The 15,216-nt window shown below is 40.4% G+C and overlaps 1 protein-coding gene and 1 pseudogene across 1 annotated transcript; one reads left to right on the top strand and one right to left on the bottom strand.

Moving 5' to 3' along the window:
- The first annotated feature begins 1,666 nt into the window (after nt 1–1,666).
- On the top strand, nt 1,667–4,145 carry SVR7 (pentatricopeptide (PPR) repeat-containing protein). Its single transcript, XM_077360441.1, has one exon. It carries the CDS (start codon nt 1,695–1,697, stop codon nt 3,849–3,851), a length of 2,157 nt encoding a protein of 718 aa, XP_077216556.1. The 5' UTR covers nt 1,667–1,694; the 3' UTR covers nt 3,852–4,145.
- A 9,825-nt stretch (nt 4,146–13,970) lies between these two features.
- Nucleotides 13,971–15,216, bottom strand: LOC143850946 (cytosolic sulfotransferase 15 pseudogene; annotated as a pseudogene).

Below are 15,216 nucleotides of genomic sequence, written 5' to 3'. Positions count from 1 at the left end.
ATATGGTGTGTGGCCTTATAAACTCATATTTTTCAAAAAGTACAATACACCCCACTCCATAGGATGATCCAAACCATCAATTTGGTGGGCGACAACGTAAATAGGCTATGCCCCAAAAATCATTTCCATAGGATGATCCTAACTAACCCTCTTATCTATAGATGTTTCCATAGTGTGCAGGTCCCTCTATAAATTTAGGGTTAGTTAGGATCATCCTATGGAAATGATTTTTGGGGCACAAACTATTTCCTTTGTGGCCCAACAGATAGATAGTATGGATCATCCTGTGGAGTGATCTGTACCATATTTTTTGAAAAATACTAATTTATATGGCTGCACATCATATATTTTCTTCCTGAGAAGCTATCTTGGGCCGGGTTTATGAATCTCGGGTTTTCCCATAAAGATTCTACCCAACCTGAGATATAATTTCTTGTGCCAGGTAGGGTTATGAAAAACCCGACCCGAGTAGCAACCACACGCACACTCTCTCTCTCTCTCTCTCTCTCTCTTATCAAAACTAGATCAGTCCAAATCTTCATTACACTCTAGGACATTTTAATTAGGGGTGCAACTTGGGTCGGGCTCAACCTGAACCCGACGGGTTCAACCCGATTTTGGCTCGAGTTGGGTTGGGTTACATTTGGGAAAAGCCCACCTGATTTAATTTCGGGTTAGGATAGGGTTGAGGTCTTGGCAACCCAACCTCCGTCCTCATTTTTTCATGATTTTCTTAGGGTTATATTTTTTTCTTGTATTTTCTATTCGACGCTAGGTCAACCCAAACCAACCTGACTCAACAGACCCATTTTGGAAAAACAGGTTACAGAGAGTAGGGGTGGACATGGTTTGGTTTGGTTCGGTTCGGTTTTGGGCTAAACTCATAACCGAACCATGTATAATCGGTTCCCTGAAATTGGCACCAAAACCGAACCATATATATGTGTGGAACTGAACCGAACCAGAACCATATATAATCGGTTCGGGTCGGTTCGGTTCTGGGTTTACCCAACCTTCACCAATGGCCCTGTTTATATATGAATTACAAGCACTAACAGTAACAGTAACAAGCACAAATTAGGGCAATGCAAAACTTATATGAAGTATGAAGAAGTACAAACAGGTGGGATAATCATGCACAAATTTTGGTAATTCATGAAGCCATGAACTACAAATTTAGGAAATAATTAGCCCCTAATATCCAAAGCAAACAGGCCCTCATTAAACCAATTCGGTTCTCGGTTCCGGGATCCCAAACCCAGAACCGAACCGAATTTTCACCGGTTCCCGGATTTTTGAACCGGAACCGAACCATATAGAAATGGAACCGAACCGAACCGAACCAAATGTGCTGGTTCGGTTCGGTTCCTCGGTTTGAACCGGAACCATGTCCACCCGTAACAAAGAGAGGCGGGGGTGGTTAGGGTTGAGAGTTGGGTTGGAAATTAAAAATGTGTTCCTCGGGTTAGGTCGGGTTGGAAAAATGGGTTCCCCAACCCGCACCCCTTATTTGGGAAGGCTATCTCGGTTTGGGCTAGGATTGGACCCAACCCGACCCAACCCAACCGAACCCGAACCCGAATCCGAACCCGAATTGCATACCTAATTTTAATACAATCACACTACACTGAGCACACATATATCTTCTTGTGATAAGACATTTTCTTCTCAAACAGACGACACCAACACAAAACATGGCTTTTCATCTTTATCCTTCTCCTCCTCCTCATTCCTTACACGACCAACCTCTCTTCAACACCATTTCTTCTTCCCCACTCCTCCAAATCTCCTCCCCTTTATTTCCATGGAAATCTCGAAACTTCCATCACCCTCTAAAGCTCAACTCTCTCTCAACCTATTCAAGAAAGCCCCTCTCTTCACAAAAACCCCAATCTTCCTCCTTACAAAACCCAACCCCTATAGAATCACAAAACCCACTTCCTAAACCTCCCAAAACACAAGAATCTCAAGACCCATCTCCTAAAACATCATCCCCATCAAATAAATCCATCTGGGTCAATCCAAGAAGCCCTAGAGCATCACTTCTTCGGCAAAAATCATTTGATTCAAGGTACTCCTATCTCTTAAAAATTTCTGAGTCTTTGAATTCATGTAACCCAACTGAGGAACATGTTTATAAGGCCTTGGATGTTTTAGGTCAGAACCCATTAGAACAAGATGCTGTTGTTGTTCTTAACAGCATGACGAATCCGGAAACTGCGCTAATTAGTCTGAGGTACTTCCAGCATAAGTTAAAACTAAAGAGAGAGGTAATTTTGTATAATGTAACATTGAAGGTGTTTAGGAAGGCTAGGAGTTGGGATAGAGCAGAGGAGTTGTTGAAAGAAATGCTCGAAAGAGGCGTTAAGCCGGATAATGTTACGTTTTCTACTATGATTAGCTGTGCTAGGATGTGTTCTTTGCCAGGCAAGGCTGTGGAGTGGTTTGAGAGGATGTCTGAATTAGGGTGTAATCCAGATGACGTCACTTATTCAGCGATGATTGATGCATATGGGCGAGCGGGTAATGTCGATATGGCTTTGAGTTTGTACGATCGTGCAAGAAAGGAGAAATGGCGTCTCGATCCCGTTACCTTCTCGACTTTGATTCGGATTTATGGGATGTCTGGTAATTTTGATGGGGCGATGAATGTGTATGAAGAGATGAAGGCTTTAGGTGTTAAACCGAATCTCGTTATCTATAACACATTGTTGGATGCAATGGGAAGAGCGAGGAGACCGTGGCAGGCAAAATATATTTTTAGAGAGATGAATGATAATGGATTTTTACCGAATCGGACGACATATGCTGCTCTCTTACAGGCATACGGAAGAGCCCGTTATGCTGGAGATGCGCTCAATGTCTATAGAGAGATGAAGGAGAAGGGAATGGAGTTAGATGTGCTTTTGTATAACACTCTGTTAGCAATGTGTGCTGATGTAGGTTATGTTGATGAAGCTCTTGGGATTTTTGAAGAGATGGAGAAATCTGAGGTTTGTAAGCCTGATAGTTGGACTTTTTCATCTTTGATTACCATATATTCTTGTAGTGGGCAAGTTTCTGAGGCAGAGGGTGTAATGAACAAGATGCTGGAAGCTGGATTCGAGCCAAATATCTTTGTTCTGACCTCACTTATACAGTGCTATGGCAAAGCAAAACGAACCGATGATGTGGTGAGGACATTTGATCAGCTTTTGGAATTGGGTATTACTCCAGATGATCGGTTTTGTGGATGCCTTCTTAATGTAATGACTCAAACCCCGAGAGAAGAACTCGAAAAGTTGATTGGATGCATTGAAAAGGCTAATGCTGAGCTGGGTTCGGTGGTGAAGTTCTTGGTGAAGGAGAAAACCGATGATAAGGTGTTTAGACGAGAAGCTGCAGAACTCTTTAGCAATATTAGCAAGGAAGTGAAGAAAGCTTATTGTAATTGCTTGATTGATCTATGCGTTAACCTCGATCTATTGGAGAAAGCTTGTGAGCTGTTAGACTTGGGCCTTGAACTTGAGATATACACGACAATTCAGTCAAAATCACCAACGCAGTGGTCGTTACATCTAAGGAGTCTCTCACTTGGGGCAGCTCTTACTGCTCTGCATATTTGGATGAGTGACCTGTCCAAAGCGCTAGAGAATGGTGAGGAGCTGCCTCCATTGCTCGGTATTCATACTGGACATGGCAAGCATAAGTATTCAGAAAATGGGTTGGCATCTGTATTTGTGTCCCATTTGAAGGAATTGAATGCCCCTTTCCATGAGACACCGGAAAGGGCTGGGTGGTTTTTGACCACACAGGTTGCAGCTAAGTCATGGTTGGAGTCGAGGAGTTCACCTGAACTAGTTGCTGCTTAGGCTATGGTGGATATGCGAGCTTTGTTTGCAAGGATAACTTCTACTTCACATTCTCTTCAAATGGTCATACGAAGAAATTCCTTTCAAATTTTCATACCGTGTAAAGACCTTTCAATGCTTTACATTTGAAACTCTCGTCCACCTTTTGTTTACAATCAGGTATACATATCCTGACTCTTGCCCACCCTTTTTTTATTTATGTCCTTCTTTCAATGGATAAGTAATTTTCTGTATTTTTTTTTCTAAATGATAGAATTTTTTTATTGAAGGAACAAGAGAACATCTTTTGAATTATAGGTTTTTCCCTCTATTAAACAACTATAACGGTCCAAAAGCATTTTTTTCCAGTTAATTTCTGGCTTCATGTATGTGGCCTGATAAATTCTAGTTGGTCTCACCCACCATGATGGAGGTGGTACCTATATACATTTTTATTGACATTTTCACCCTTAACATCATTTCAAATAGGAATTCTTTCTCATTCTACATCAATAGTTCAATCTATTTCCCCATGACTTCAAGAATTCTCCAATGATATTTTTATCGTATGATCAATCCTGACTCGTAATAATAGATAAAATTGCGTATTAAGTTACTGGAGAAGCATGCATACACAAATTCTGTACCTGGATTTTCATGTATTATATATCTGTGTGCGCGCGTGTGGAGGAAACCCTAATTTCGAAGCAGTCTACACGACAGAAGGGAAAATAGTTATGAGAAGTGCAGTTTCTTTTTTTTTTTTTGAATGGTTTATGAGAAGTGTAGTTAATTTGTTATATCATATTATTTAAGTGTGGTTAATATAGCTTTTAATAACAATCTTTGGCTCTCTAGTGAATGCAATCAATCGAACTCCTTATGTAGCGCTTGGATTCTGATGTCTTTCTATACCTTCCAGCTACAATATAAGAAGATTATAAGAAGAATCTGGAGAAACTGAAAGGGTTGAAATTTGGGAATTCCACGTGAAACTGCAGGCAAAGGCCAAAATTAGAAGTTTATTCAGAAGTGATTTTTAGTGGGGATGATCCCGTCAAAAAATTCAGATGGAATATCTATGGGTAAAGGTCTCTAAAATTGCAAGAAAACAATATCATTGATATATCATGTATGACTAAAATTACCACAGATAAAAAGCTTTTAATGAAAAGTGAACGACTCTGCAGAAAGTCACTTTCATGATCTATGGTAAAAGGCTAGTTTTGGGCCCACACGAGGTATATAGAGCATGCATGTGACATCAAGATTGTTGATCTTGTAGAACATCATGAGGCGACCCATATGGTCTTTGAGGCGACCCACATGGTCTTTGTCCCATACAGAACATACACCCTGTCTGTAAGATAAATAAATACAAAGGTCAACAGTTTTGTAGGAAAGTGAGAGATCTCCCATCTCTCAAAATAGGATTAAACACAATGTGCAGCAAACAACAAGACAAGATGCAAGAAACACAATCACACAAAGCAGGAACACAAGATTTACGTGGTTCTCAGTGTGCCTGCTTCCACAGGAGAAGAGTTCCACTATTTTGGTTTAGGGTTGCAAGACTCTCCCCTCCTCTCGGCCAGGAAAACTCACAAAACCTCACCACTCGCCACCTTAACACGTGGCTTATATATTAATGCTTCTTAATCAAGAAGTTACCAAATACTCTTTAGCAGAAAAAAAATTGAATTATCCTCCCGGAACATTGCCCTGGAAACCCTGGTAAGGGTGTGGTGTCCCTGCACCCCTAGCTCGACCTGCATGTGCATCACACATTAGTCCTCCAGGGTGATCAATCGCTATCAGACTACAAGACATCTGCACACCAAATTTAGCTTGTCTTGGTCTAACTGTAAGCAAGGCTTGATGGATGGGCCTAGATCATCTGATCAAGGTGTTCTTAACAGTATTTGGCGGGACTTATGGTTGCTATTTGGATCAATAGATCTGATCGTGTAGACGGCGTAGAAGTGGTGTCCAATAAGTGTCTTTTTTGCAGTGTTTAAAAAGTCGTTGACACGACAAGGAACTCACCTTAGTCGACATGGATTTTTCTTGGCCACATTCCACGTTGCACCTCATCCGCATTCCATGTTTTGCCCTACAGAGTCAATAAAAACTCCTTTGACTTTCCCGAATTATGACCGTGTCAACCACATTGTTGACCGCATCCACGCCGAGTCGACAAGGATTTCCTTGGCCGCGTTCCGCGTCATGTCCGCGTTTTTAAACACCGCTTTTATGTCGGAGCATAACAATGAAAAGAAAATCATTTTCCCAACACCAAAACAAGATGTTTCTGGCCCATCCCCTACCTGAGATATGGCTTCGTAACATCTTAAACTTGCTATTGAGAAACATGCACTTATCCCAAGTCACTCCTTTGGTGATATTGTCAGCCATCTGATCGTTGCTTTTCTGGTATTCTAATTTGTCTTCTGCAGATATTACACTTATCTGATCAAAATGATTAGTCACCTTGATGTATTTTTGTTCTGGTATGAAACTCTAGATTTTTTAACATGCGCTAGGCACTGATATTGCAAAATGCATTATTGATTACTCAATTAAAACATGAAAATCCTTTATTAACTAGAGGGTGAAGTTTTGAGGGTTGGTGATATACTGATATCTCATCAAAGATAAGAAATGACCTGATCTTTTGTTTTAAGAAAACAAAAATGTGGTGCACTTTATCCCTCAAACCTATGGTATGGTTGAAGGGGGTTTGTTCTAGTGGAGACCGTGTAAAGACATGTGGTCCTCAATATAGTCCTCCACCCATGGGGTGCTAAATTGAACTTTGATGGATCTAGTGTTGGAACCCCAGGTCCGTGTGGGATTGGAGGTCTTCTTAGAGTGAAGCTAGCGCCACGATTTGGGCCTTCTCCGGTCCTATTGGTTTTGCTGATTCTAACGAGGTGGAAGTTAGAGCGGCGTTACAAGGTATCAGGCTAGCTGAGACCCTAGACTTGGCCAAGGTGATAGTAGAGGGGGACTCGCTTAACGTCATTGGGTGGTTAAGGGAAGCAAGTCTTCCCCATGGAGATTCATTGCTTCTCTTGACGAGATTAGGGATCGTATTGAGGGTCAGAGGTGACTTTTCATCATGTCAAAAAGTCGGCTAATTCACAAGCAGACAGGCTTGCCAGGGATGGAGTGGGGAGGCAAGAGCTTGAGCTTTTTTATTTTCTACCCTCTTGAGGATATTATGTAGTTAGCTACATTGTATTTTCCTTTTTTGGCTTATATTTCCTTTTCGCTGACCTCCTCGGTCGGCTTTGTATATCCTATTTTTCCTTAATGATACTTTCCCATTCAAAAATAAATAAAAAATGTGGTGTGGGTTTTTATCTTATATTTTAAATAATTTTCCTTGGATTTAGAATTTTAGAAATTCATGCAGATATAATTTCTTTTTTTTTTTCCTCGTCTCCTCTGTGTTTTGGTTCTTCTATGAATATCTGGGTTTGTTGACTTGATGCTATTATTAATATTGCCAGTATGAAATCTTTCAAGAGTTGTCATAACCAAGTCTATCCCATTGTTTTTTTTTCCTGTTGTCAGGTTCTTTTAATGTATTAGGAAAAATAAAAACAGAACATTATAACAAACACCATGGTGATCGAAGCCTAGCCAAATCTTGAAGCCCATCATCAATTATTTCAGACATGGCAGGTTAAAGTTTTACGATGCATTGGGTAGGTTAACATCACCTGCCTGATGCATTGGGTAGGTTAACATCACCTGCTTTGTTTTCGTGTTTGAGATCTTTAGGATCTTCTCCTTCGTTTATGGTTGGAGTCTGATCCTTATAACTTGAGGTTGAGGTTTCAAGGGATGGCAATAAGTAAAAACACCTCATCAAGGACAAGAGAAGCCCTTGGTTTTGTTTTTGAAAACAAAAAGGACGGGAATTTGAGTTATTTATCTCATTTCAATCATTTTTCTAATTTTCTTCCTTGGTTGCTCCAATTTGAAAAATAAGTTTGGGCTTATTGACACTTCTTTCAAGGAATGGACTCTCACATGGTAAACCAACCATTAGGGACGATTTAGAGTTTGATTTTGGCACTGCTTGGAATTTTTTTGTGAAGATTTAGGGAGGAGCGGGAGGCATTGTGGAGAAATGTTATAGTGATAAAATATGGGTTGGGTGAGATATTAGAGTGCTAGGTAGAGGTTATGGTTTGGGAGTGTATCAAATGTGAGATGAGTATTTAGGCATGGGTGCCATCCAGTGGGGTGGGGAGGGAATTTAAGAGATGGATTACTAACCCTCTTATCCTTTTTGGAATGAGTCGTTGGATCTCAGGTTGAAGAAGATAAACATATTAGGGAAGCAGATCTGATTGGTGCCTTCTCTTCTAAGTCCTTTCACAATGCTTTGTGGAAGGAGGGCAAGTCGACGAGTAATGGGACCGAATCTAGGAAGTGTTGATGCCTTAAATGGTCAAAAGCTTTGCATGGACAACAATGCTTAGGACAATCAATCTGTTGGACAAGAGTCAAGTAGAGGAAACTGTGTCTCTCCTTACAATGTGTCCAATCTGGTCGTAGTGTCTTTTCCGAAACGAAACGCCGAATTGTTCCATTCCACTAACCAAAATGAAATGGTGTACGAAACGAAATATACAACTATGGTTGGTACGAAGAAGTGACCTCTTAATATATCTTGCGAACTTGTTTGTTCGCCTATTAGGATTCAGGAAGAACCCAATTTACTCTATTGTCTTGACCAAGATGGTGCCCAATTTGAGCCCCCGACTCCTATGTAGATTGATTGTCTAAATTGTGTTAAGGATCATTGGGTTTGGTCTAAGAGGAGGAATGAGGATAGATCGCAAGAGCAAAGATTCCACATCCGAAAAGTAAATAGATGTGGATGGGCTTATAAGGGCTTGGGCACCCTCCCCTTCGGGTCCCAACAAGTGTTATCAGAGCTGGGGCGTGGCAACCCCGGTGTACCGTCTAGGATGGAAATAATCGCTCAAGGAAGATGTCCGCAACCCCGGTGTACCTTCGGGGACGGTGAAATTCCCTCGGAGCAGATCTCGTAGTTTCAACGTTGCCGCTGCGTGTATGGGCGAGATTGTCCACGTTGCTTTTGCTTGGAGGGGGAGATTGCTGGGGTTCAACACAAAAGCAAAGATCCCACATCCGAAAAGTGAATAGTTGTGGATGGGCTCGTAAGGGCATGGGCACCCTCCCCATAATGGCTAGCTTTTAAGGGTGAGTTCTACTCGGGTCCCAACAGTCGACTCTTGAGATCAAAAGTCTCTGATCTCGTATCAATGATCCTGATGGTCAGAATTGTGAAGACACTAGCAGGAACATTGCAAATGGCCTGGTGTGCTGCAGGTTTTAGTATTTGAGTTTTGAACCCTTTTTTTGACTCTTTGACAGAGAAATCAAGACGACGTGGGCCCCAATATTACTCCATGTATGAAAGTTCTCATGGATCAAATTCTGGTAACTATGGTAACTATGGTTGGAGCGTGTGACCTCCCTATGTAAGAGAGGTGATCTCCACCATAACCTTCACCAGATTAATTTCATTTCAACACATAATGCTCCTTCCTATCACAACAATCTAATAACCATTGATTTCAACTTTTGGAGTGATAATGGGCAAAAAAAGGGATTAACCAAAAGAAGTTCCGCAGGATCTGTACCCAGTAATTCTGGTTTTATTTTTTAATAAATTAAGACTGGTGATGTTGTCACTAAAATGTTTTGATAATTGCACTAACTCTATCATCTCTTTTATTATTTAAACAGCTGTCAAAGGTTATTATGGTTCCCAAAAAGCTCTCGTATCTTTTGTTTAGAAGTCTATTTCCTTGTGTGTGCATCATTTCATCTGTATTTTGTTGTTTGGAACCAAAAATAAATAAAAATTTACGGGAAGCTTGAACTAAAGAGAAAATACATGCTGAGTTTGTGCAATTGCAAACATCCGTAGCCTAAATTGATGTTATTGTCTAGAAGAAATAAGCCAGATTTATTATTCAATAAATTAATGTTACTGTTAAAAAAAAACAGCTCAGAGAGAATGTTTCCTTTTATTTAATTCCCTCCAAACTTCCTTTGAGAGAACACTCTTTTGAAAAATTTCACCTCTTTTATTATTCTATGTTTGTGATAGTGTCGTAGTCAAGGAAATTCTGAATGATCAAAGCTTTCAAGGTTCCCATAAAGTTTTTTTTATTAGCCTTTTTGGCTATTGATTGATTCGAATCCTTGGCTTTTTTTGGAGATGGTGAGTGCTCAACACCAAAATTATTTGGGCAAATAAGTAAAAGAGCTCCGGTATGAATAAAGATGGATTCTCGACGAAAAGGGAAATTAGAAAAGATGGTCTCTCTCTCTGTGTAAGCCCAATGGTTCTCACCTTGGCATTACCTTCTTGTTTTGATGATTCCATACACAAGTGATTTTGTATCACTAATGTGCTTTTGGTTGTATAAGTTGTAGATCTCATTGGTGTGAAATGTGGAATCAAGGAAGCTTGGATTAAGGCATTGAAGCTAACTTGGAGTGATTTTGGTGTGGCCCAAAGCTATGAAGATCCAAGAAGCATGGTGGACTTGAAGTCTTGAAGATAAAGTGAAGATCAAGTTGTGTTCAAGTCAAAACTAGAATTTATTTGTCCATTCTTGTTAAGGTTGTTTGAGGCACTAAACATGATAAACTTAGTGGGACCAGACCTAGAGAACACACCCCAAAGATTGAATATCATAAAGTTTAAAATGTGCAAAATTGGCAGGGCCAACCAACTGGACACCTCTAGTCGACTGCCCATTTGATCTGTTTTTCAAACAGAGTGTTTTTCATTTCGGGCCAGCCGACTGCCGATAAGATTCTGTTTGAAAAACAGAGTTTGGTCCTGGTTTGGGCCACCCGACTGGTCACCCCAGTCGACTGGAGCGGCTATATGATGTTATATATATATAGCCACCAGACTCTATGGGCCAGCCGAATGGTCGAGCCCAGGCGACTGCCAACGGTCAGATTTCTATCAGTTGGAGCTGAAACGACGAGTTTGTGGGGCTTTGCAAGAATTATGAAAATGCCCCTAAAATGGCTTATATATATATATATATATATATATATATATATATATATATATATATATATATATATATATATATATGAGAAAACGGTTCCTACACATATGTGTAGAGAGTTCTCTACACACTAGCTTAAAATACAGTGGGGGCCCACATTGTTTGGGTGATCCAAGCCATCCATTTTAAAGGCCCTCACATAGATAGGGTGTCTACAAAAAATCAGATCCATAGGATCATCCCAACCCTACGATTTGTGGAGGTAAAATGGATGTCTTTAAACCTTCACAAATTAGTCCATTTTTTGCCTCCACAGTTCAAATGGTTAGGATGATCCTATGGATCTGATTTTTTATGGACACCCTATCTATGTGAGGGCCTTAAAAATGAATGGTTTGGATCACCCAAATAATGTGGCCCCCACTGTATTTTAAGCTAGTGTGTAGATAACTTATCTACACATATGTGTAGGAACCGTTTTCTCTATATATATATATATAGAGAGAGAGAGAGAGAGAGAGAGAGAGAGAGAGAGAGAGAGAGAGAGAGAACGGTTTCTACACATATGTGTAGATAAGTTATCTACACACTAGCTTAAAATACAGTGGGGCCACATTATTTGGGTGATCCAAACCATTCATTTTTAAGGTCCTCACATAGATAGGGTGTCCACAAAAAATCAGATCCATAGGATCATCCTAACCATTCGAACTGTGGAGGCAAAAAATGGACTAATTTGTGAAGGTTTAAAGACATCCATTTTACCTCCACAAATCGTAGGGTTGGGATGATCCTATGGATCTGATTTTTTGTAGACACCCTATCTATGTGAGGGCCTTTAAAATGGATGGCTTGGATCACCCAAACAATGTGGGTCCCCACTGTATTTTAAGCTAGTGTGTAGAGAACTCTCTACACATATGTGTAGGAACCGTTTTCTCATATATATATATATATATATATATATATATATAGAGAGAGAGAGAGAGAGAGAGAGAGAGAGAGAGAGAGAGAGAGAACATTTCCTACACACTTGTGTAGGTAAGTTACCTACACACTACCTTAAAATACAGTGGAGGCCCACATTGTCCAAACAATTCATTTGAATGGTCCTCACATAGATAGGGTGTCCACAAAAAATCAGATCCATAGGACCATCCCAACCCTACGATTTGTGGAGGTAAAATGGACGTGTATAAACCTTCACAAATTAGTCCATTTTTTGCCTCCATAGTTTGAATGGTTAGGATGGTCCTATGGATCTGATTTTTTGTGGACACCCTATCTATGTGAGGACCATTCAAATGAATGGTTTGGATCACCCAAACAATGTGGGCCAGTGTTTAGCAGAGGGTGGTCAGTGACAAGGTAACGAGTCCGGTTCACAACCGCGAAAGCAAGTGCCTTGAGCCAAGTGGTGCCGGCTTTGGGCATGGTGACTAGAAATGCATCCCCTTCGCGGGGTTTAAACTGTTGATGGAATGCCACTCCTCCTTTCAAGTACTTTAGAGGATGCCAAAAGCCTTGATATTGGTAGCAATAAGGAATGTACCACCCATTCCCTCTTGGAAGGGAGGAGATTAGTTCCTTGCATTCATTCCTCAATATTTCATCCTCTTTAAGCATTTGGTATGCGGCCATGGAGAAGATGGGAGTGTGAGGATCTCAAGCTATCAATAATTTTCCCAAAGGAATTCGCAGACCTTGGATGCATAGCCATACTTATTATACTCCAGTTCTAGATATCTCAAGCTTCAACTACCAGATATCTCAAGCTTCAACTACCAGTCTGACCCATTTGAATTGGCAGTAAAATCAGCTAACGATCAACTCGTTCCTCCTCATCACTGCCCATACAGGATACAAGGATGTCAAGAATGTAGGCGAGGCGATCTAAACCATTCATCTTGTAAGGGGCAAACCTTGCTGGAATTTATAAGCATTTCATGCTTTGTGACCTTTTCAATCAAATTTGTATTTTTTATTCTTCATTTTTTTGTTGTTGTTGTGAAGTTCTCTTTATTTAATGGAAAAATTGACCACTTAAATTTGAAAAGATTCCAAAATTACCTAGTTAACCACCCCACTACATCAAATATGGAGAATTTATATGGTGTAAGCCTATAGATTTCAGTGTTTTTCAAAAAGCGATGTACGGCCCATACCATAGATGATCAAACCGTCCATTTGATGGGCCACAATGCATATAGGTTGTGCCTCGAAAATGATTTCCATAGGATGATCCAAACTCTCCAATCTAAGGAGGTTTCCATAATATACGGTTCCTCTGTAGATTGGAGGGCTAGGATCATCCTATGGAAATGATTTTTTGCGGGGGCACAACTGATTTACGTTTTGTACCATCAAATGGATGTTTTCAACCTATGGTGTGGACGGCACAGTACTTTTTGAAAAAACCCCAAAATATGAGTTTTAAAGATTACCCCTGCCTGACCTCAGATTAAGTTGGGATTTTGCATCCTACAAACCAAGTCAAACCAAGACCAATGAGTTTTGAACCCAACCTGGGGTATTTCGGGTCATCGGTCAAGGCTTCGAGTCATCGGTCAAGGCGTATCGGGGTATTTCGGGTCATCGGTCAAGGCGTATCATTCATTTTATCATGCTCTCTCAATACTCAAGGAAGAAATAAAAGGAAAATTTTCATGTTTTCCACCCCCATTTATACTAATCCTAAAAATGGATGCTAATTAATGACAACTATTTGATAGGCTACATAAAAAGCACTATATGTGTTTTTGCTCAGTAAGAGCTTTAGGCACTGATTGGAAAAGTTTGGAACGAAAACTTTTCTTAATTTTGGGCTTCTAGGTTGTTTGATCCCACATCACAAAAGTATCTTGAACCATTGCGGTTCAAGTCTTCTTTATAAGGACCTTCAATTAAGCGATACCCATTTTATTTTCTTTCAAAATAGTGAAAAAAAAAATTATTTTCCTAGGAAAAAAAATTGTTGCAAATATTTCTAGGCAAAATCCAAACAGGAAATTATCGGAAACAAAACAAAAGTAAGAAAAGAAGAGATTACTTAAGAAGATGATCCAATGCATAAATAGCAGTTTATTTATGTTTTGTTGCTCGGAAAGAGCTTCATTGGAAACCAAACAACAAGAAGATAAGAAAAGGATATATATGATAATGACCAAATAACTAAGAGGGGAAGTTGAGACCATAACTGTGGAACTTTTGTTGCATGAGCTGATCCAAACGCTCTACCATTGAAGGGGTCAGATGATTTGCCCAATCACCCACCTCCCCTTTCCTAAAAAACAACTTATTGTCATAACCACTTTGCTCCCTTGTTCCACTCTTGTTCACTTCCAAATTGCTCAAATTCTTAAAACTGCATAGTTGTGATATTTCCTCCACCACCCCTTCTTTCTCTTCCTCTGGAGAGAAAGGATACCCCAAGAACTCAGCCAACCTCTTCAAATGAAGTATGGGTTCTTGTTTCATTTCCTCATACTTCAAGAATAAGACCCTTTCAGGCCTTTCCAGGCTTGCCTTCCAGTACCCCAACACATGATCCCAATAAGGACCAAATATAGAAACTCCAGTGCAAAACAACTCAAAGGCCTCTTCTAGAGAAAGTGGTCCTAGACTCTCATGTCTCAACTTGCTGAAGAAAACCCACATGGAAGTAAAGGTATCTCTAGGATTCCGGCACAAGTAAACTACCCGACAATTCGACTGTATTGCCGATTCCGGTAACAACGTGTAAGGGATGTGGGTAGCCAAGAGCCTAGGGGAGGGAATGCTCTCAAATTCAGAAAGTTGGTTATATACAAAGAACTTCAAGATGACAAAAGGGACGAGGTCATGGGGGCTAGTGTTTAGCAGAGGGTGGTCAGTGACAAGGTAACGAGTCCGGTTCACAACCGCGAAAGCAAGTGCCTTGAGCCAAGTGGTGCCGGCTTTGGGCGTGGTGACTAGAAATGCATCCCCTTCGCGGGGTTTAAACTGTTGATGGAATGCCACTGCTCCTTTCAAGTAGTCTAGAGGATACCAAAAGCCTTGATATTGGTAGCAATAAGGAATGTACCACCCATTCCCTCTTGGAAGGGGGGAGATTAGTTCCTTGCATTCATTCCTCAATATTTCATGCTTTTTAAGCATTTGGTATGCGGCCATGGAGAAGATGGGAGTGTGAGGATTTTAAGCTATCAATAATGTTCCCAATGAAATTCGCAGACCTTGGATGCATAGCCATACTTATTATACTCCAGTTCTAGATATCTCAAGGTTCAACTACCAGTCTGACCCATTTGAATTGGCAGTAAAAT

This window comes from Tasmannia lanceolata, unplaced genomic scaffold, assembly GCF_043159265.1.
Source record: "Tasmannia lanceolata isolate RefF3 unplaced genomic scaffold, GAP_Taslan_0.1 ptg000018l, whole genome shotgun sequence".
NCBI classification, from domain to species: domain Eukaryota; kingdom Viridiplantae; phylum Streptophyta; class Magnoliopsida; order Canellales; family Winteraceae; genus Tasmannia; species Tasmannia lanceolata.
This window is presented reverse-complemented; position numbering and strand designations above follow the sequence as displayed.